Genomic DNA, 20,938 nt, shown 5'->3' on the forward strand with positions numbered 1-20,938 from the left:
TTCTCAATGAACAAAACTCTTTCTATGAGGGTCGCATCAGTCTGAACTGTGCCCTAAGTTCCCTAGCAGCTGGTTCTGCAAATGCAGAGCTACAGAGCTTTCTGCTCAAGTGCTGTTGTTATGGGGCTGAGTATCTCTTTGGGTTTCTGAGAAGCCCTGACTAGGTTTTCTAACTATTTTGGGGGATTGAAGGCTATATTCAACAGCAGTCAAGGTTATAGATTAGCTTCCCTCCATGTGAATATTCTCTACTTGACATTAGATGAACATATAAAATTAGATGACATATAAAATTAGATGACATATAGCTCCTATGTCATATATAGTCATTATATATGTACACACACACACACACACACATATATATGTAATACATTTGATATTGTTGAATTAACATTTTTTAATTTGATATTGGTATAATGGGCAAAAAGGACAAAGTCCTAATTCTTAATAAGTATAGACAGAGTGTTTGCAACTTTTTATCATTAAATAGTTCAGCAAATGAACAGTGGTACTCCAAGGTTCACATCTGCAGATAAAGACAGAGAACTAAATTTGACAAATATTAACAATAGATTATTCTGGATAATGGATAGATAGAGAAGCTTTGAATTTTATGTTTTATGTAGATTTTTTTTTGATACGTAGTTTTCAAAATGAATGTTTAAAATGAGTTAATTTTATTTTAAATAAAATTATACATTTATCTAGAGGTATAACTTATATAAAGTTGATCTAAAATACCTCTATAACGTTGATCTAAACATTTAAGAGTAGGATAGAAAGAGCATTCATTCAAAGAAATATTTACAGAAACTTTATCGTTAAATCAAAAGTAAGCAATGCACTGCTGTCACCAGTCATCTGGCAGGGTAAGACCTCATTTCTGTAACTCTGTTCAGATCGCCTTATTAAGAGTCAATGCATTAAGCATTTCTTTAAGAGTTGAACTCTGATGAAGCTTTACTTTTTTTTTTGTCAGCACAGGATAGAGGCCTTCTCTAGGTAGATTCAGCTGAATATATTACCCTGAATGTATAAACTTGAAATCATCATAGCAAAAAAAGAAAAAAAATTCTCATATAAATAGCAGAGGTCATCAGAAAATACCATGAAAACATGAATTAGAAATTAGAATTCATGAAAAAATGAATTAGAAATTAGAAAACAGGAAAAAAGAAAATTATGTCACCTTCATTAATTGCAATAATGTGAGTGGGGGTAAATATTAGTAAAGTTCAAAGAATTTTGATTAGATGATATAAACATGCCATATAAGGTGCTAAAAACAAAATAGCAGTTTTAGGTATAAAACATTTTTAATTGACTAGCAAAAGGATTATCTATCAAAAAGAAAATCTGGATGATATTACTAACAGCAAATATAAGATTCAGCATGATAAACTTTAAGGAATGGGAGGTATATTTTATACCGATTGGTGCAATTCAAATTACATTGTACAAACATGAACAATGATGTAAAATATAAATTTGTAATAAACATTTCATTTTTAAATAAGTTATAATTAAACTATGAAAAGGAAAGTCTGGAACTACTTGGACTCAAAAGTACAATGAAATATATTTAGGTATTCCTCTTAATCTTGAACAGATAGAAAATAAATGTTAATTCATAAAGAATACAATTATTTATCAGGTTGCTATACTTAACACTGTACCTTATAAGTGGGTGCCAATACCTTCAAGTATCTGTAGGTATTTGTAGAACATATGTGCATGTAGTTCATCTCTAGGTCCCAAGGTGAGCTGTAATGACTTGAAAAACAAAAACTGATAGGCTGATATACCACAGTATATTAAAATATAAAGGATAAAACATAGGCAAAAAATAAAATGAAAAAATTAAATAATGTAATTTTCACGGTGAAAAATAAACGGTAATGATTTCTTTATAACAATTAAAAAATTTTTTTAGGCAATGCATTAATTAGAACAGGGCAAATTTGTGTTATGGTAAAAAATAAACCCAGTATTTTAATGGCAAGATTTATTTTTTATACATGCAATGTCAACCGTGGGTCAAGGTGACTTTCTAGGCAGATGTCTTCCATCTGTTGATTCAAAAATACAGAATGTTAAGATTTTTGTGTGTTTTTATATCTAAAACTTCCTTTCCGATTATCAGTTTTATTGAAGAGCGTCAGTGACAACATGGGAAGTGACCTTCAGCACTTTTGCCCTGACTTCATTGGTCACGGTGAATCACCTGATTATTTCTATATTAAAAAAGGGAAGGAGGGCTTCTCCATTAGAAGAGAACTAAATATTGGTAACTAGAGACAATGTCTACCATAGAAAATAGTTGTGTTTAATAAGAATGGAAAATATATGAATGAAGCATTTATTTTAAAGTATTAACCTACAAGGGCCCTCCCTGGTGGCGCAGCGGGTTAAAGCACAGCACTGAGAAGCTAAAACCAATTCCGCATGAGTTCGATCCCCGCCTGCCCCGGAGGTGACCACATGGCGTGGCAGACCTCTCCTGACCCACCCGCTGCTCCCCTCAGCAGTGTACTTCCTCGTGCTGCCTGTTCTGCTCCCTACTCTGCCTTCTGGTGAAATCTCTCACCGCCCCTGAGCCTCTGGCCTGTATCCCAGTTCTGTATGCACAAATAAATCTTAAAAAAAAAAGTATTAATCTACAAAACAGGAGAAGTAAAAGAACTTAATATCAAACACAAATAAATGATGATAAATGGAAACATTAAAATTGAAATATAAATTCAGGAACTGACTTGTAGAAAAATAAATGGGGAGAAAATGTTACCAAATAGAAAGTACAAAAGCATATTATGTTGTTAAAAAGAATATAGATGATGTAGCTAGTATTAGAAATGATCACAACAAACAAAATAAACGTGACAGTTTTTCTCATCTCCAAAGAATGTATGAATTTAAATCAAATTATCACTTTGTACATCTTCAGCGTAAGCATACAATTATATATGTGTATGTATAATATATAGTTGTATGTGTTTATGTCTTAAAAAAAACTAGGAAAGAATTTGAATGGATCATTGCTGGTGTTAGGTATAGATAGTTTTAAAGGAGAGTTTTCTTTTTTCTTGAATATTATGTTGATGGAGGTAAAGCAGATTTATATCTTTGTGTCTGCATGGCAGTTCTGTGTTCCAATTCTATAAAGATATGCTTTCACACACTACCCACACTTGCTGCGCCTTCCCCTTCCCTCCCCACTCCCACCTCACCCCCACCTCACCTCCACCTCACCATCCTCCCCATTGGTTGCCTCAGTGTTGCAGCCATATGTTGAGTATTATCAGCTTGGTTTTGACTGACCCTGTTATGTTTCTCTATATCCATATACAGTGAGAATATCCAATATTTTTCTTTTTCCTTTGAATATATTTTTTCTTACCATTATTCTCTCTAATTCCATTCATGCAGTTTCAAGTGACTGGAACTCATTTTTTTTTAAATAGCCAAAAAGTATTCCACTGTATAAACATATATGTATGCATATCAAACACATTCTTCTGACATATTCCTCTGTCCTTGGCCCAAGCTATGTTTATAGTTAAATTATAAAGGCGATATCATTAAAATTTTCAGGTAGGCATTATTCATATACCAATAAATTCTAAGCTATGAGGAAAACATGCAGCTTAATATTTTTAAGTGGTACTCAGCATTCACTTGCTGCTGAGTGAATAAACTCACAAGCAAATGACCTGTAGATCAGCTTTCTTAAATCTACAAACTTTAAAATATTATATTAATTTTGGTACTGTATTGATAATGTGTAACACTTTGATCAAGGGATGTAATGAGGATTTAATATTAAGTGAAATATGAATGAGATTTATTGCATCAGTTTAATGCAGCAATAGGTCAAAAGACAAATCATTTGGTTTGCTTTAAAAAGATGATTTGATAAAATTTTAACTCAAAGTTTTATAAAAACTTGTATATATAAATCCTAGATACAAGTTGGTGTTTCTGAATATAATCTAGAATACATCTTAAACTGGACAGCACTTCCTGAGGAAAAATGTATAGTTTCTACTGACAAAAGAAGCAAAGCTGATACACTGCTTACATGCTATGAATATTGTCCTGACATTTTAAACCAATTAGACTTAGAAGGAACTTATTTGAATACAGAAATTTCAGAACATATGTAACATTATCAGATTAAATGATGTAATCTGAACAGTTTCCAGATATCTCTTAATATGCATTTCCTTCTACACTTTTTTTTTGTTTGTTTATGGTTATATTAAGAAATAAGTATCTTTGGAAATACCACATTAAAAATTATGATTAAGCTATCATAACAAGTCAATAATACCATTAAACTAAGTAGGTTACAGATTTTAAAAAATCATAGGTTTTTAAATATTTTTATTATATTATACATCATTATTGATTCCCATTGTAGATTACAGATTTTGAAAAATCATAGTTTGAAATATTTTTATTATACTATACATAATTGTTGATTTCCATGGTTGATTTTGAATTTAGTACTTTTTGTATGTAAAGGGTATATGATATATTAATGACATCCACTTGTTTTAAAAAACAATTTATCTTTTCAGTTTGATTACATGGGATCTGATATAAAGATTGTCACACAAAAGGTTGTTCAGATAATTGGCCTTGTGAACACAGTAAGTTTTGAAACCTGTTTTGTTTATATACCTTATTTTTCTGTGTACAGTTGAAGAACTTCCTTGCTCAAAATTAGAGGTGTTAAATGTTTTCAAATTTAATACTCAATTTCATATAAATTTTCATTGCCATTTCATTTTAGATGCTTGCCAAGTTGATGGTAAACATTGTAATATCTTCCATAGAAATTTGGTCAAATAAAAACAAAATTTCTACTGCAGGAAATCCGAATCACATATTATTTAGGTTTGTAGAATGGAAGAGAAGCCACCTCTTTGAATCTCATCATATTGCATACTTATTGGCGTGAGTATTGTGTTCCAAACTTGCATAACATTATAGGAATTACATAAAATGATTTCATGTTAGATAAAAAACTATTATATAATATATAACATGTTTTAAAAATTTTAGAGACACCATGAGGATTGAAAAAAACATGTAATTTTAAAATCCTTGAAAATCAAAAATTTCATGTGAAACAAGACTAAAATATTTTACCAAACAATATAAATTTGCCTGATAAATGTAAAGTTAAATAATAGCATTGAAATAACCAATCTTTGATTTGCCTTGACTCACAAATGATACTATCTGTTATAGTATCAGTACATTCTTACCTCTCATCTGTTTCTTACATTTTTATCTTATGATAGCATGAATATATTAAATTGCTACATTATCTAGAATGTAATCTATAGATAAATCTATGCATCTTCAGTAAATAGATGAATAAGGAGGTCACAGAGAACTGAATTTTCAGGGCAATAAGTGTAGAGGGAACCAAAATAAAAGCTATAATCATTAAAGCAGTGGCATTTTACGTTAACTATTAGGTCTCATCCTTAAACTTCTGGGTGTTTATCAGATTCAAAATTTGACAATATCTATATTGAAATATTCTTAATATTGGTGATTTGAGAAAAAGTAAGTAGTATAATTCAGAGTAGCATGGAATTTGGAGTATAGTAATGTCTAATAATTTTTGCTGCTCTGCAAACTATCTCTGGTAATAACCACTCTGAAATGTACTTAACTGGAAAATTATTATTTTATTAGCTTCAAAGAAAAGCCTAGTTTTATAGGAGCCACATTTCCTGGAAAAGTGTGTAATAAGGAATCTGCTGCAGGAGTTGCGGTGGTATGTAATTATTATCCAGTTTATTCTCATGTTTTCAAATTTCTTAAATATCTTAATGCATGAGTAAATATATTACTTAATTTGTTTATCCTTTAATGGTTTTTGTATTACTGTTCTAAAGCATGCAATTTAAACTTTACCTAATTGCTTTTAAGAATTAGAGTATATGTAGTAAATGATTGTAAAGTCATGTTGTTTTTAAAAATATACCTAAGTTAAAGTTTACTTTGAAAAATAATAGAACGATTGTATGAAGACTGTATGAAGATTATATATAGTCAATGTAATTTTAATATTTTCTATTAGCATAACTTTTTTCTCTTTAAATTAATAATTGGTATACATGTATTTTTTATGAAGTGATATTCTTTTTTATTTTAATGTAACTTATAATTGCATCCAGTTTTTGGTAGGTGCAGATTGTTGTAGAAAAAAAGCAGTAATCAAGTAGTCATAATCTATTTTTTTCAGGGAAAAGGGGAAATGTCTTACTAAACAGTTATATTCCTTTGTACAGTTAGAAAGCATTACAGAAAAATAAGTCTGTACTATCATTTTTACACTGACTGATTTGTGCAATTGCCTGACTAAAAAGTGGGAAGTAGGTCAGAAGCCAGTGTCTGCACAGCCTGTTGTTCGGAGACTCAACTCAGGCAAGAGTGCACAATGCATGTACTGGTTACCTGAGGCCACTGGTTTGGTCCTGCAGAAGGAGAAGCCCCAGTGTGCTCTCTGTCTAAGGGCCACTGTAAGTTGGTTTGTTTGATAGTGTTGACTGAAAAGTAATCAGACTTGTAACGTAATCAGGGGAGTGTTTATCTGAATCAGGAATCATGATTTAAATGCAGAGTCAAGAGGTAATCCCAGGGAGTATGTACCAGGGTGAGACCATGGAGGAATTTTAAGGGGCCACACAAGGTGGGGGTGGCGGTTTAAGTGTATGTCATTTGTTTTGAAAGTTTTGGGTTTGTTGACAGTAGTCTTCTGTCACAAAACTGCAGTGTGTTTTTTTTTTTTTTTTTTTTTTTATAAGAACAACAGATGATCTCTGTTTTTCTCCTAAACATCTATAAGCCAGAGAAAAGAGATACTGTTCTTTTGTTGTCAGTTGCTGCCTCAGTAATTTACCCAGAAGTCTCAACATGGCAGTTAGAGACAAGGTGGGGGCTGTTGGCCCAGAGCACATGCCACAGTGGGCTGGGCCAAGTCTTGTGCACTCTTTTAAGTTGATCTTGTTGACCTGGATGAATGGTGTGTTAAGCAATGAATGGAACTACAGATTATTTTTTCCTGTCCAGGAACAGTGGCACAAACAGCTTTAAGATCACTAATACTCTTGTTGTGGTCATGACTCAAGCGAACACAAGCTTTACAAACTGCTAGATTCAGCTCTGCCTACACACCCAGTGACTGGCTGGTTGCCTGATTATGTGGCTTACCAGTGTTCATGCCAGCCCTTTCTGTCCAGTGGTTTGGTGGTCATATTTCACAGCTAGGGCTATGACTCATGAGCTTGCCTGGGTGGGACTGAGAAGAGTCCACATGGACTTCTTCATTTTCCTGACAAAGATTATCACGGGGAGAGGTCTGGAGCAAGATGCACAGTGGGGAATGAAGACTGTGCCCCCTCCCCCCACCTTTTGCCTGGGTGTGGGATGTATTCTGTCCAGGATGGTTCCAGAGTTGGGAAAACTACTTTTTTGAGACCCAGATTGGACAGATCTGTGCCCTGATCAGTTCCTTGGGCCGGTTGTGCCACCAGCTTGCTTATGCAGGTGAGCAAATCTGCTGCTTGGGACTACTTCCTGGGCTGTACAGTTACACATTCATTTGTGCCAAGAGCCGGGTGTTGGTTGTTGGAAACCCATTATGCTTTTTCCATAATAGGAGGTTCACAGAGGTTGCACCCTACAGATTCTCTTGTGATCCCCATGGTGCAAAATTGGAGTAGGTTCTTCCACACAGCACCTACAATGCTGAAGGAACATTATGTCAATATTATACTTCTTTTCTCTCTGGAAGGACCAGAGGTTCAGGATGAGATCTCTTGGCAGGGTGCTGCACCATCTTGTGTTTTTGTTATTATTTCTGACATATTTTTCTGTGTTTTCAATAATTCCATGAATTCTGTCACTTCCTCTTTTAGGTCTTCTATTGTTCAGCTATTTTCTATTCTGAGGTTTGAAGGTTTTAATTCATGTTACTCTCTTATAATAGATTTATAATTTAATTTATATAATATTCAAATGCTTTATTTTAACTGTGCTTCATAAATTTATTCATTTTTTTGGTATATCTCCTTCTGTCAAATAGCTTAATGGTCATTCCCCCCCCCCTCCGTTTTATCAAAATAATGACATGATGAGATGACATCTATAACCTTTACTATGGATTCTTACATTAATATATTTATGATTAGTAAGTTAGCTATCTAGATCTGGGATAAAATCTATATGATTGTGTTTATCCTTTTTATTTTTCCTGGATTTATTTTCTAGCTTATTTTTTAATTGTTTTATATTTATGTTCATGGATGAGCTTGATGAGCAATTTTCCTTTCTTGTAATATAGCAATCCTTTTAAAATTTTTTAATAAGTCATATAAAGCTGTTGGGAATAATACCTGTAATTTTCTCTAAGAGATTGTTTATATCTTAATTTTATCATGAAATTTGCATAGTTGTTCACAATATAATACAGTGATATGTAAAATGTATATTTGCTAATTTCACATTTTTCATTTTTGACATAGATCTTTTGTGATCCATTAGTGTTTTCAAAGAACCAACTTTGTATATCATCTAGACTATACGCTATATAAAATTATAAAAATCTGTTTTTATTCTGGCTCATTTCTTTTTGACTGGTCTTTGTACTTTAAATTTTTGTGATGGAATATTAGTCAATAATGGTTAGTATTTCATGTATTTATGTTAATACTAAATTTTTCTATGCTTAACTTTATATAAGTTTGATATGTAATATCCATATTTTCTTATTTCTCTGTGATCCCTAGTTTTACTTTTGATTACTTAGTAGTTTATTGTTAATTTCCAAACAAATATCTTTGCTGCTATCTTGTCATTGATTTGTATTATAGCTCAAATTTTTTCTTTGCTTTTAATCTCTGCAGTTTAAATTTAGTATGTTACATAAACATAAATATATATATATATTTATGTATTTACTATATTGAGAATTTTTAGGCAGAATCTATAATCTATGCATTACTAGTTTTCATCAGTTATGGAAGTTTTACTGGCATTATAATTGTTATTCTTTAATTTATGAAAGTGAAGTATAGAGTTCGTTAAATGTTTGAGAAAATGATGACTATATTGCCTTCAAGATGTTTCTGTTGCTCCAATGACAAATTATTTGTTGGCTACTAACCCTTTTTTTAAATTAAGAATTTACTTTGTAATAACAGTTTTAAGCTCATAGCAAAATTGAAAGAAGCTTACAGCTATTTCCCCGAACACCACACTCCCTCACACAGGGGGAGCCTCCCGTGTTATCAGCGACTCCCACCAGTGTGGGGGTTTGTTATAATTGATAAACCTACACTGCCATATCATAAACACACAAGGTCCATAGTTTATTTTGAAGTTCACCTCAGTGATACTTATTCTGTTGGTTCATTAGCTTTTCAACTATTTTGCTTTGGCTCTCTTTTCTCTTTCCGGAACCCAGTTAAGCATACTTTGAACACTCTTAACAAATGTTCTGTAATCCCTGATCTTAGTTTCTCCCTTTTCTTCATGCTACATTTGGTATTTTCTTATATCAATTCACTAGTAATGTGATGTCAGCTGTTTCTAAACTACTGTTAACATCTTCTATATGTTAACATTTTTGTCACTTCTTGATTCTAGAATTTCAGTTGTTTTGTCATATCAGCTAAATTATTTAAATTTATCTATGACATAACCATGGTGTTTATATATTTGTTTAAATGCACTTAGAGTAAAACTTTAAAGTAAATATAAAATGAATTAGGGTAAAAATATAATCTGAACAGCTTTATTTTAACTAATACTACCCTTTCTTTCCTTTTCATCAGGTTCTTCTGTAATTCCACTAGTATTTCTCATAAAAAACAGACATATAACTCAATTTTACTTTTATTAATAGAGTATGTTATGAGCCATACTGTAGTTTTTTTTATACTTAAAAATTTTAAGTATAATTACATGTGTGTCTGATTGTATGTGGAAACAACTGTTGGCTTACTGCCTTCTGACACTCCTTTTAATTCTCATTTATGGTATATATTTTCTCCTCTTGAATCTAACTGTCAATAATTTTATTTCAGTCATTTAAAATCATTTGTATATTAGGAAGTAGGACAATTTTATGGCACGGTGAAGATGCTGGGCTCATCTTCTCCATCTACTCAAAACTAAATTACAGTAGGACAAAAGTCTTGGAGGAAAGTCTGACAACCCCTTCATGTATGCTTCTAGGATGTACTACTTCCAAATCTGAGTGAAAAATATCACCAGTGAGAACATGAGAGGATGAAAGAGGCCCTTGGCTGCTGGGGAATATTTGGTCCAACTTGATACTTTCATGTACCAAGAATCTCTTTATCTTATATAATTTCCAACCTACTTTCCATGAAAGTGGAGAGATTTAGGCACTCTACCATGGCGTGCATAATCAATAATGCACAACCTCCAAAAGAAAGACAGTTGTAGAAGTAGAGAGTCCAGAAAAAAACCTCACAGATACACAGTCAACTATTATTTGTCAAAGGCACCAAAGATACACAGTAGTCAATGAAAAATGTCATTAATAACTAGGCTGGGAAAATTGGATAGTCACATGTAAAAGAATGTACAATACACAAAAATTAGTTCAAAATGGATTACAGACTTATAGATAATGTCTGAAACCATAAATTTCTTAGAACAAAACAGGGAGAAATCTCCTTGACATTGGTCTTAGCAGTCAAAATATAAACAAACAAACAAATGGGACTATATCAAACAAAATGGCTTCTGCGCCACAAAAGGAACAACCATCAAATTAAAAGACAACATATTTCCCAACCACATATATGAATTATATGTATTTTACAAAATATGTAAAGAACTCACACAGCTCAATAACAGCACAAAAATTTCATCCTGATAAAAAAACAGGCAAAGGATCTGAGGGAATAGACATTTTCCAAGGAAGATGTACAAGTGGCTGTCAAGTATATGAAAAGATGCTTAACATTACTACTAATTGTGAAATGCATGTCAAAAATCACAGTAAGGTATTTTCTCATACCTGTGGAATTACTGTTACCAAAATGACAAGAGATAACCAGTGCAGGTGAGCATGTGGAGAAAAGAAATCCTGTTAACACTATTGTCAGGAAAGCAAATTACTATAGCCATTAAGAGGTTTCTCAAAATTAAAAACAGAAGTAGCGTAAGATTGAGCAGCCCTATTTCTGACCATATAGTCAAAGGAATGAAAACAGTATCTTGAAAAAAATATCTGCACTCTCATGTACTTGGGATATTTTTCAGACCAGTCAAGATAGAGAACAATCTTAGTGTCCATACAGGTGTGAATGGAAGGAAAAAGAAAAACAAAGAGAAGAAATTCTGTTTTTTTGAGACAACATGGATGAATCTGAAAAACACTATCTATCAAAATCTAGAATCCATAGTTTGCTCTAAGGTTCAATCTTGGTTTTGTACATTCCATGGATATAGACAAATACATACCCTCCGTTATGGTATCATCCTGAGTATTTTCTCTGGCCTAAATTTTTTCTGTTCTCTGCCTATTAATTTTTTCCTACCTCCCGCAGCTATTGTTCCTTTTATTGTCCCATAATTTTTCTTTTCGCAGAATAACATAGAGTTATAAACATTGAATGCAACCTTTTCAGATAGGGTTATTTCACTTAGTAACAGAAGTTTACATTTTTTTTTTATTACTTGATAATCAGCACTTATTTTTAGTGCTGAGTGAATAATATTCCACTGTCTGTGGGTAATATGGTACATTCATAAATTGTACCACAGTGTATTTATCTATCCATTTACTAACTGAAGTGTTTTGTAGTTGTGTGCAAGTTTTAACAGTTATGAATAAAGCTATTATAATCCATGTGCATTAATTGGAAATAACTTAAAGGAGAAAAATAACTATTGAGGTTGTATTTTATCTTTTGCTACATAACTGATAATACTAAACTTAGCAAGTGGTAAGAACACAATTCTGTGGGTTAGAAACCTAGAGCAGCCTAGTAAGTGAGATCAGGGTCTAGCTAGGGTTGTAGTTTTCTCTCCCATGAGAGGGAAGATTTGCTGACAAGCCAAGTAAATTTGTTTTCAAGCTCACTCACGTGCTCCTGAACATGACACAGCAGCTGGCTTCCCTAAGAGTGGGCAGGAAGGAGTGAGAATGGAAGCCAAGAAATTTGTTTTTTTATAAGTCCCCTTGGAAATGTTGCTCCATCATCTCTGCTATATTCAGTTAACTTAAAGTCAAGAAGTTCAGTCTATACTTACTGGAATAGGAAAGCACAAGGACATAAATATCAGAAGGCAGGCATCATTGGAGCCCATTTTAGAGACCACCTACTACAAAAGGAATGCAGAATTAATTAAGTCCAAATGTTAGCCGAATTTTTTTTAAGCCATAAAATGTGGTATTTAAGGCCATTACATTTGCTAAGATAACTAGTATTGGCTTAAGTAGTAGTATTTTGAAATCAATGTGCATGTTTCTCTATCTTTAATATATTTATCATACACTTTAGTTATAACTGCATAATATATCTTGGATGCATTTATGAATTTTAAAAATGAGTATAATATGGTCACTTTTTAGTTATGGTAAGCAATGTTTTATTTAAAATAATTGAGTGACTCTTTTTCTTTTCTTGTATGTAGTATCCAGAGGGCTTGTCTTTGGAGTCATATACTGTCAGTATTGTGCAGTTACTTGGCCTTAATTTGGGATTAACTTATGACAATAGTGATAGCACCTGCTACTGTTCAGGAGATGTTTGCATAATGTCACCAGAAGCACTGTAAGATAATTTTCTATATTAAGTACACATATTCCTTTCTTCTTCTTTCTGGTTAGGAAATCATTACTTCTATTAAGGAATACTATACTACAGTACTATAATACTTCCATTACATGCATAACTGCAGAATATACTTTTCTTTTCAAGTGCAATGGATTACGTGCCAAAATAGTCCTGCTACTCCCCCAGGTTGTCCATACCTAGGAGCACACTCTTCCACCTTACAGCCTTCCTGAAACTGACTTCTATTTTTTTCTGTTGATCATATTGAGGGACACTTCCAGAGGCATGCCATGTGAATTGCTTAATTTCTGTGATTCCATATAAAGTTGAATGCATTCATATGAAGCTGACATTGTACAAATATAGTCCATTTTAATAATTCAAACATAAGTTTTAAGAGTTTAAGTTGTTTGGATAAAATTTGTATTTTCTCATATTGTTGTTCACCTTTGTACTCGGCTCAGGTGTAGCCCCCCGAAATCTCCAACCACCACATCATCTGTGAGGTATCACCCTGGTCTGTGGTGCTCTTCCCTCATCTGTTTTGACCCATCTCCCCCCACCCCCACCTTTATGTCTCATATCTTTAGTTTGCCTATACATTTTCTCTCTTTTTGACCCTACTTATATTCCGTCTGTAAGTGAAGCCATCAATATTTTTCTTTTTCCTTCTGACTTATTTTGCTGAGTGTAATACCTTCTAGCTCCATGCATGTTGCTGAGAATGGCATGAGTTTGTCTTTTTTGATTGCTGACTAGTGTTCCATGGTGTTTATATACAACATCGTCTTGATCCTTTCATCTGTTTTTGGGTATTTAAGTTGTTTCCGTATCTTAGCTATTGAAAACAGTGCTTCAATAAGTATAGTGCAAGTTTCCTTTCGAATTAATGGTTTTGTGTCTTTTGGGTAGATTGCTAGGAGTGGAGTCACTGAGACATATGGTAGCTCCATTCTTAGTAGTTTGAGGAAACTCCCCACAACTTTTCATAGTGGTTGGGCCAATTTGCATTCCCACCAGCTGCGAAGAGGATTCTGTTTTCTCCACATCTTCAAAAGCATTTGCTGCTTTTTTTTTTTTTTTTTTAACATGGGCCATCTTCACCAGTGTGAGGTGTTCTCTCATTGTGGCTTTGATACACAGTTCCCTGATTATAAGTGAGCCTGAGCATTTTTTTCATATGCCTGTTGGCCATTTCCTCTTTGGAGAAGTGTCTGTTTAGGTCTACTGCTGATGTTTTGACTGGGTTGTTTGCTTTCTTCTTGGTGAGTTGTCTTAGCACTTCACAGCTATTTGATATCAGTTCCTTATCCCATTGTGCGAGTGGAAATATTTTCTCCCATCTGTTTGTCTCTTCATTTTGGTTAATGTCTCTTTGTTTTACAGAAATGTTTTAGTTTAGTGTTGTACCTTTGTTTTCTTCAAGGCACTTTAAGGCTTCAAGCATTACATTCAAGCCTTTTATTTATTTTGAGTTGGTTTTTGTGTATGGTGTGAGGTGACAGTCTAGTTTCATTCATTTGCATCTAGTGGTCCAGTTTCCCCAGCACCATTTCTTGAAGCGAATTTCCTTCTTCTAATGTACATGTTTGGTTCTTTACCATAGATTAGTTGCCCATTTATGTATGGCTTTATTTTTGGATTTTTTAACTCAATTGCTTGGGTCTGCATGTCTGTTTTTGCCCCTGTTTTGATTACCGTGGTTTTGTAGTATAGTGTGAAGTCTGGGAGTGTAGCACTTCCATTCTTCCTCTTTTCTTCATTTCTTCTTCTTTAGACTGATTGTTTATGAGAGGGCTTCTGATTTTTTTTTTTTTGTTGTTGTTGTTGATTTTGTAACCTACTTTACTGGACTGGTTTATTGTTTTAGTTGCTTTTTCTGTGGCATTGCTAGTGTTCTCTCTATATATTATCATGTTGTCTGTATATAGTGAAAGTTTTATTGCTTCTTTGTTATATGTCTTTCCTAATTGCTCTAGCTTGGATTTCCAGTATTACATTGAAAAGCAGTGGTGAGAGTAGATATCCTTGTCTTGTTCAAGATTTTAAAAGGAAGCTTTAAGTTTTTCACCATTAAGCATATTTGCTGTGAGTTTATCATATATAGCTTTTATTATATTAAGGTATCTTCTTTCCATCCCCCAAATTTCAAGGTCCCTAATTATAAATGGATGTAGAACTTTATCAGATGTTTTCTCAGCATCTATAATGTGATCATATGGTTTTTACTTTCTTTTGTTGATGTGGTGGATTATATCAATTCACTTTCTAGTATTTAGCTGTATACATATGTGCTAGTAATGTGCTCACAGCTCATCAGGACAGGCCTTCCTACATCCCAGAACCACTTGTCCTCTAGTTTATGTCAATCAACAGTGTCTCTTCAGCCTTACACAGCTACTCCCTGATAAGCCTCACGTGATCATGCCTTATACATGCCTGCTAGATTCTCAACCCAGGAATTCTTTGAGTACCCTATGGATTTTTAGGATCTCCTCTGTATAATTTTTTTTCTACCTGATCCTTTATCTCAGAGATTCCAATTATTTCTGTGGTCCCCAAATTCTAAAGTCCATCTTCTGGCTCACTGTACTTGTGGAAAATTGTTCTCAAAAATATAGATGTATCTCACCTAATAATTTCCTTCTCTCAGCAATTGCCATCTTTTTATCTAATACCTGAAAACAATGGAAAATACCTGAAAATGATGGCACATATGAGGTTTTTTTTTTTTTCAGTTTAGTTTTAGAATTGATTTTGCTGTGTATAGGTATGGTGGTAGTGTTGTCAGTGTGATTCTGCTCCTGGTGACTGTTGGTAGTAGCATAGAATTAGCAGCTGGAAGACCAGTTCTTTGGCAAATTATTATTAGCAGAAGCTCAACTGATCTACACTGGTGGCATTTTTGACAAATTCCAATTTGAAGTCATGAAAAGAACAAGCATATCCATGGTGACTTTTGTTGCTAAATTGTGGTTCTGTAATGACTGACTTTTGTTTGCTGTCTTTCGTTGGATAAAAAATATAATATATCCAACTAATATGTTCCTCTAGTCCTGGAGCCCCCAACTAGCTTGTGCAGTCTTTCACCCTTGCAGAGTTCTCCTTAGCTTGCTGCTTGCATTACTTTAACGAGCTTACATGTATATTTAGTTAAGAGAAGCAGGGACTTTGTCTATACCATCTTGTCTGATGGGAAGTGTATATTTTTATTTGAAAAATATTTTGGTTATGGAGAGCAAAAACTCTAAAGTATACTGTCAAAATTATTACAAGCCTTTATAAAAGGCTTTTATAAAAAAACAGAATTATACTAATTGATAAAAAACTAGAAGATTTAAAACAAATTTAAAATTCACTTGTTTGGCACTGTTACTATATTTAAAGATTTAATGAATGTGTAGCATAGGTAAATAATAGGTAAATAATCGGTAAATAATGAGTCTTTTTTAAAGTAGGATAAAAAGTGGGGGAAACCCTATACCTTTAAAGGACAAACAGTGTTGTAAAACGTTATTACATACATAAAAATAAATAGGATATATACCATCAAAAGATTTGGGATTTTTCATTATAAAAATTTTCTTGTTGAAATTTGAAGTGTCTTAAAATGTATTAACAATAAAATACACATTTTAAAAAGTGTTCTTACTGCTTTCCATGAGGAATAATGCTTTATAATTCTCTTAAAATACTCCATACATTAGTGGTAAATGTAGAGATAAGCAGCAAAACTTTTTGTCATACTGTGTCTTTTATAATTTAGGTACTCTGGGGGTATAAAAGAATTTAGCACCTGTAATGTCAATGACTTTTACTATTTTGGTTCACATCATGGCTTTGAATGTCTGCACAAAATTCCTCCTAATGTCCCCGTTTACAGACAAAAAAATAGTATATGTGGCAATGGAATACTGGAAATAAGTGAACAGTGTGATTGTGGCACTGCAAAGGTTAGTAGAAATCTTTTTCAAATAGTTTTATTACGTATGTTTGTGCATAGTTGGTGGAAAATAACATAAAAACCATGTCTTTCAGCAGAATAAAGGTTCAAAAGACCTCTCTTGGGAGAGATGGAAGGGTTTAAGCTGCTAATTTTGCTGGCTTTTGAAGTAGAGAGCAAAAGTTCTCTATATGAGATTGGTATTCAAATATTGATTTTTGTCAGTCTTTACTAAGAAATAAATTCCAAATGTATAATCAGCGACCACAAAAAGTTATGAAAGTGAAACAGGGGCTGCCAAAGCAGGAGGGTGGGTACCAGAATGGCTGGAATGAGGATGTTTGCCCAAGCTTTGGATAGTCACCAAAAAGCTCCAGAAGGCCAAAAGCCAAAACCAAGGGCTATAGCATTCTGATATCTGTACAATAGGGGCTTGTGGGCTATAGCTGAACATAGGACAGTGTCTGATAGAGGACAGGTCATTATCTGTGGGTTCTCACCTGCATTCACCATTGCAAGAGAACTCAGGCTCAGAGAACAATCACGGTAGAGTTTATTTTACAACAGCAGGAACACATTGCTGAATAGCCACAAGTGGCCAGTTATCTCATCCCAGATCCACTAGGATACAGATGTAAGCAGAGTATTGGTCATCTGTCAATAGACCTGAGCAGCACTGGCCAGTAGTGATGGCCACTACTGGTCCCCCAGAGGCAATGTCAGAGACACCAAGTGTTAACAGCTCTTTGTGAGTTGTTGGACCACACCAACAACAAACAGCTCTTTGAGGCACCAGGCCCAGGGCCTTTAGTGCTCCTTTGAGGTGATGTCAGAAATAGGACTGGAGGCTCAGTGACTGGCAGGTCTTTGGCTTCTTCTCCTCTTTTAGAGGTCGGCTAGTGGATGGTACTTATTTGTTACTTTCAAGGTCAGCTTCTGGCCCTCCTCTTCAGCTTTCTCAGACCCTGGCTCATATGCTTTTTCAGGGTGCTCTGTCTACAAGTCTAACTTGCTCATTTTTCAATACTGTGGCTGATTGGACCATTTAGCACCAATCAGGTCATAGTTCACTCCTGACTGGTCCATTCCACAATCCCACAAGTAAGTTTGTATAAAAGGGAGGTTTCTGGGATCTGAGAAGCTACTATGGGGCTTTTAAGGGAGGAAACTATGAAAGTGAGAAAGGTATGACAGTTTCACATTATAGAATCTCTTATTCTGAATAGATTTGGTGTGTATGATTTATGATAAAGGCAAAAATATAAGAAAATAGGATAATGGTAGTCACTGAGATGTGTAATAGCTGTTTCCTCTAGTATGTTCCATAGTATGTTGATATGGTATAGAGGTTCAAATAGAAGGAAGTGAAATAATCCATTTTATATAAACTTGTGAATATGTAATTAATTTAAATTTCATATAAAGGATAGGACTACTGAATGATTTTTAGAAAAGTTTTGTACTTTATAAAGCAGTTCTGTGTTGTAGTTTTATTTGAGGACAAATAGTCATTGAGATTAATGCAACATTTATTTATAGAATTGTTCACACAAAGCCTGCTGTGATGCTACATTATGTACATTGAAAAATAAAGCAGAATGTGGTTCTGGGGAATGCTGTACACAAGATTGCAAGGTAAGAGGCTATCAACAATTTTTAGTAGCTCATCATTAAATTTCTTGAAATGTTTTTTCAAGGAATTGGAAAACATCATCAATACCATATTCAGTTCTTTTTATTATATTTTCCCTAGCAACATTGAACTTACTCATTCTTCAGCCTTTTCGTTAACTGTCATTTTCAGGACCCTCATGTATATAATGCCTGATCTCTTCCCAACTTCATTCCTGTTTCTATACGTCACTGCAAATCTTTCCCTGACACTTTGAGGTATTCTTTTGTAGAAGTTTTCAGTTATATAAATAATGGTTTTCAAATATAAACATCATACTGTACATAATTTTCTCAGATTTACTTATTTTATAGTTGAAAGCTTGTATCCTCAAACAGCTTCTATTTCCTCCTCTTGTTTCCACGATCAATTTGTTTTGCTGAGTTTGGGTTTTCAGATATAAGTGAGATATGCACTCTTGTCTAATTCATTTCACTTAGTGTAATGCCTTTGAATTTCATTTGTATTGTTGCATTAGGCAGGATTCTCTTCTTTTTTATGGCTGAATATTGTTCTGTCGGGTACATACAGGACATTTTTTTCTTAGCACTCGTCCATTAGTGGGCGCTTACGGCACTTGGTTGCTGTGAGCAATGCTGAAGCCATGATGGGATGCAGGTTATGTCACCTGCTTCAGTTGTATACCTAGCAATGGGATTGTTGGATGGGTGATAGTTCTATTTTTAATTTTTTGAAGAATCTGTACTTTGTTGTCCATGGTGGTCTGTTTCTAGGAATTTATTTCTCCTTGGGTATTTAATGTGTCAGCATAAAAAATGTTCGTAATAGCCACTAATGATCATTTTTGTGCATATGTAATATATGTGTACTTATTTTATGTACCTATATATACATACACACACATGTAATCAGTTTTAGGGTTTTCCTTTTAGTCATCATTTCATTCTATTGAGTCCTATCTCTCTTTATTTGTTAGTCTAGCTAAAGGTTTACCCTTTAGTTTATTTAAAAAAAAATTAAGTAAAAGGCAGCCCTTAGTTTCACTGATTATTTTTTTGTATGTCCTTCTAATTTTTCTTCCAGAATATGATTATTTTCATCTATATTGGGATCCATATTAAAGATTTTTTTCTCATCATTCCAAGCTATCAGAAGGTCTTGGGGTAACATAATCCTAAATTCAAATTCAGTGGTAACTTAGTGAACTCTGTCTTAGTATTCTCATTGTTCTGGCCTGCACTTTATCTTACGTTTTTAAAATACTTTTTTTTTTTAAATTAACATTTGTTACAACAGTATATGATTGAGAAATATAGGATTACATTTCTTCAGCTGGTCCCGAAACACTCCCCCATCAGTGGCATCTGTATTTTGGCTATTGTAAGCAGTGCTGCAGTAAACATAGGAGTGCAAGTTTCCTTTTGAGTTTGTGTTTTTGTGTTCCTTTGCCTCAACATAATACTAGAAATTTCTGGTCACTTGGCAGAGCCATTTTTAGCCTTTTGAGAAACCTCTAAAAGGCTGCACCAGATTTATGCCCACCAATATTGTAAAGTGGTCTCTTTTCCTCCACTCCCTAGTCAGCATTATTATTCCTGGTCTTTTTGATAAGGACTGTTCTTACTGATGTGAGATGGTACCTCATTATGGCCTTATTTGCATTTTCCTGATAAATGATGATGCAAAGTTTTTCAGGTGCACGTTGGCCTTCTACTTCTGTTCTCTGAAAAAGTGCCTATGTAATGCCTCTGCCACGTGTTGATTGGGTCACCTGTTTACTTTTTGTTGATTTGTATATGTTCTTTGTAGGTTTTTTATATTAATCCCTTATCATATGTGCATTGTGCAAATATTTTCTCCCATTCAGTAGGGTGTCTTTTTGTTTTAGTTAATGTTCTCTCTGTGCAGAAATATTTTAGTTTGATGTGGTCCCAATTGTTTTTATTTTCTTTTGTTTTCCTTTCTTCGGGGGATGAATCTGCAAAGATATCTCTGGAGTTTATGTCATGGAGTGTTTTGCCTGTCTTTTCTTCTGTATATTTTATGGTTTCAGTTCTTATATTCCAAGTCTTTTATCCATTTTGAGTTACTGGAGTCTGAGTCAGTTAATATATGTGGTGATGCATACATTGGTTGCTGTGAGTAACCACCCCTTTTCCTTCTTCCTATATGTGTGTAGACTATTCAGCTGGACCGATTCACTCAGTCTTCTGGTTTGGGCAGGAAAAAAGATGGCTTTTTGTGTTGGGTATCACAGTGTTGAGGAACCCAGTTCTCATGTCATTTTCACTTACTCATGTTAGAGAAATCACAGGCAAAAGTGGTCTCTCCTGTCATTGAACTGTATAATGTTGGGAGTCTCAAGAACTTATGTGGACACAGTGAAACTGTTCTTAGCTTCTTTGGTGTTACTATTCTCACATTTTTTGCTTTACCAGGGGACTGGAAATATTAGTTGAATTACTGAGTTTCCATAAAGTTAGTCTCATCCATGGTGTTTCTGGTGAATATGCATTTTGC

General features: G+C 33.8%; 1 protein-coding gene across 1 annotated transcript in view; it reads left to right on the forward strand.

The window, feature by feature from the left end:
• LOC101622182 (disintegrin and metalloproteinase domain-containing protein 5-like) overlaps positions 1-20,938 on the forward strand; it is a 35,567-nt gene that overhangs the window by 1,623 nt on the left and 13,006 nt on the right. The window contains exons 3-8 of the mRNA XM_012724779.1: positions 4,584-4,655; positions 4,799-4,962; positions 5,716-5,797; positions 12,700-12,839; positions 16,609-16,795; positions 18,325-18,420. Coding sequence (XP_012580233.1) covers positions 4,584-4,655; positions 4,799-4,962; positions 5,716-5,797; positions 12,700-12,839; positions 16,609-16,795; positions 18,325-18,420 — 741 coding nt within the window. The remainder of the gene's footprint in view (positions 1-4,583; positions 4,656-4,798; positions 4,963-5,715; positions 5,798-12,699; positions 12,840-16,608; positions 16,796-18,324; positions 18,421-20,938) is intronic.

Source organism: Condylura cristata, unplaced genomic scaffold, assembly GCF_000260355.1.
Source record: "Condylura cristata isolate star-nosed mole 26May11 unplaced genomic scaffold, ConCri1.0 scaffold00014, whole genome shotgun sequence".
Classification (NCBI taxonomy): domain Eukaryota; kingdom Metazoa; phylum Chordata; class Mammalia; order Eulipotyphla; family Talpidae; genus Condylura; species Condylura cristata.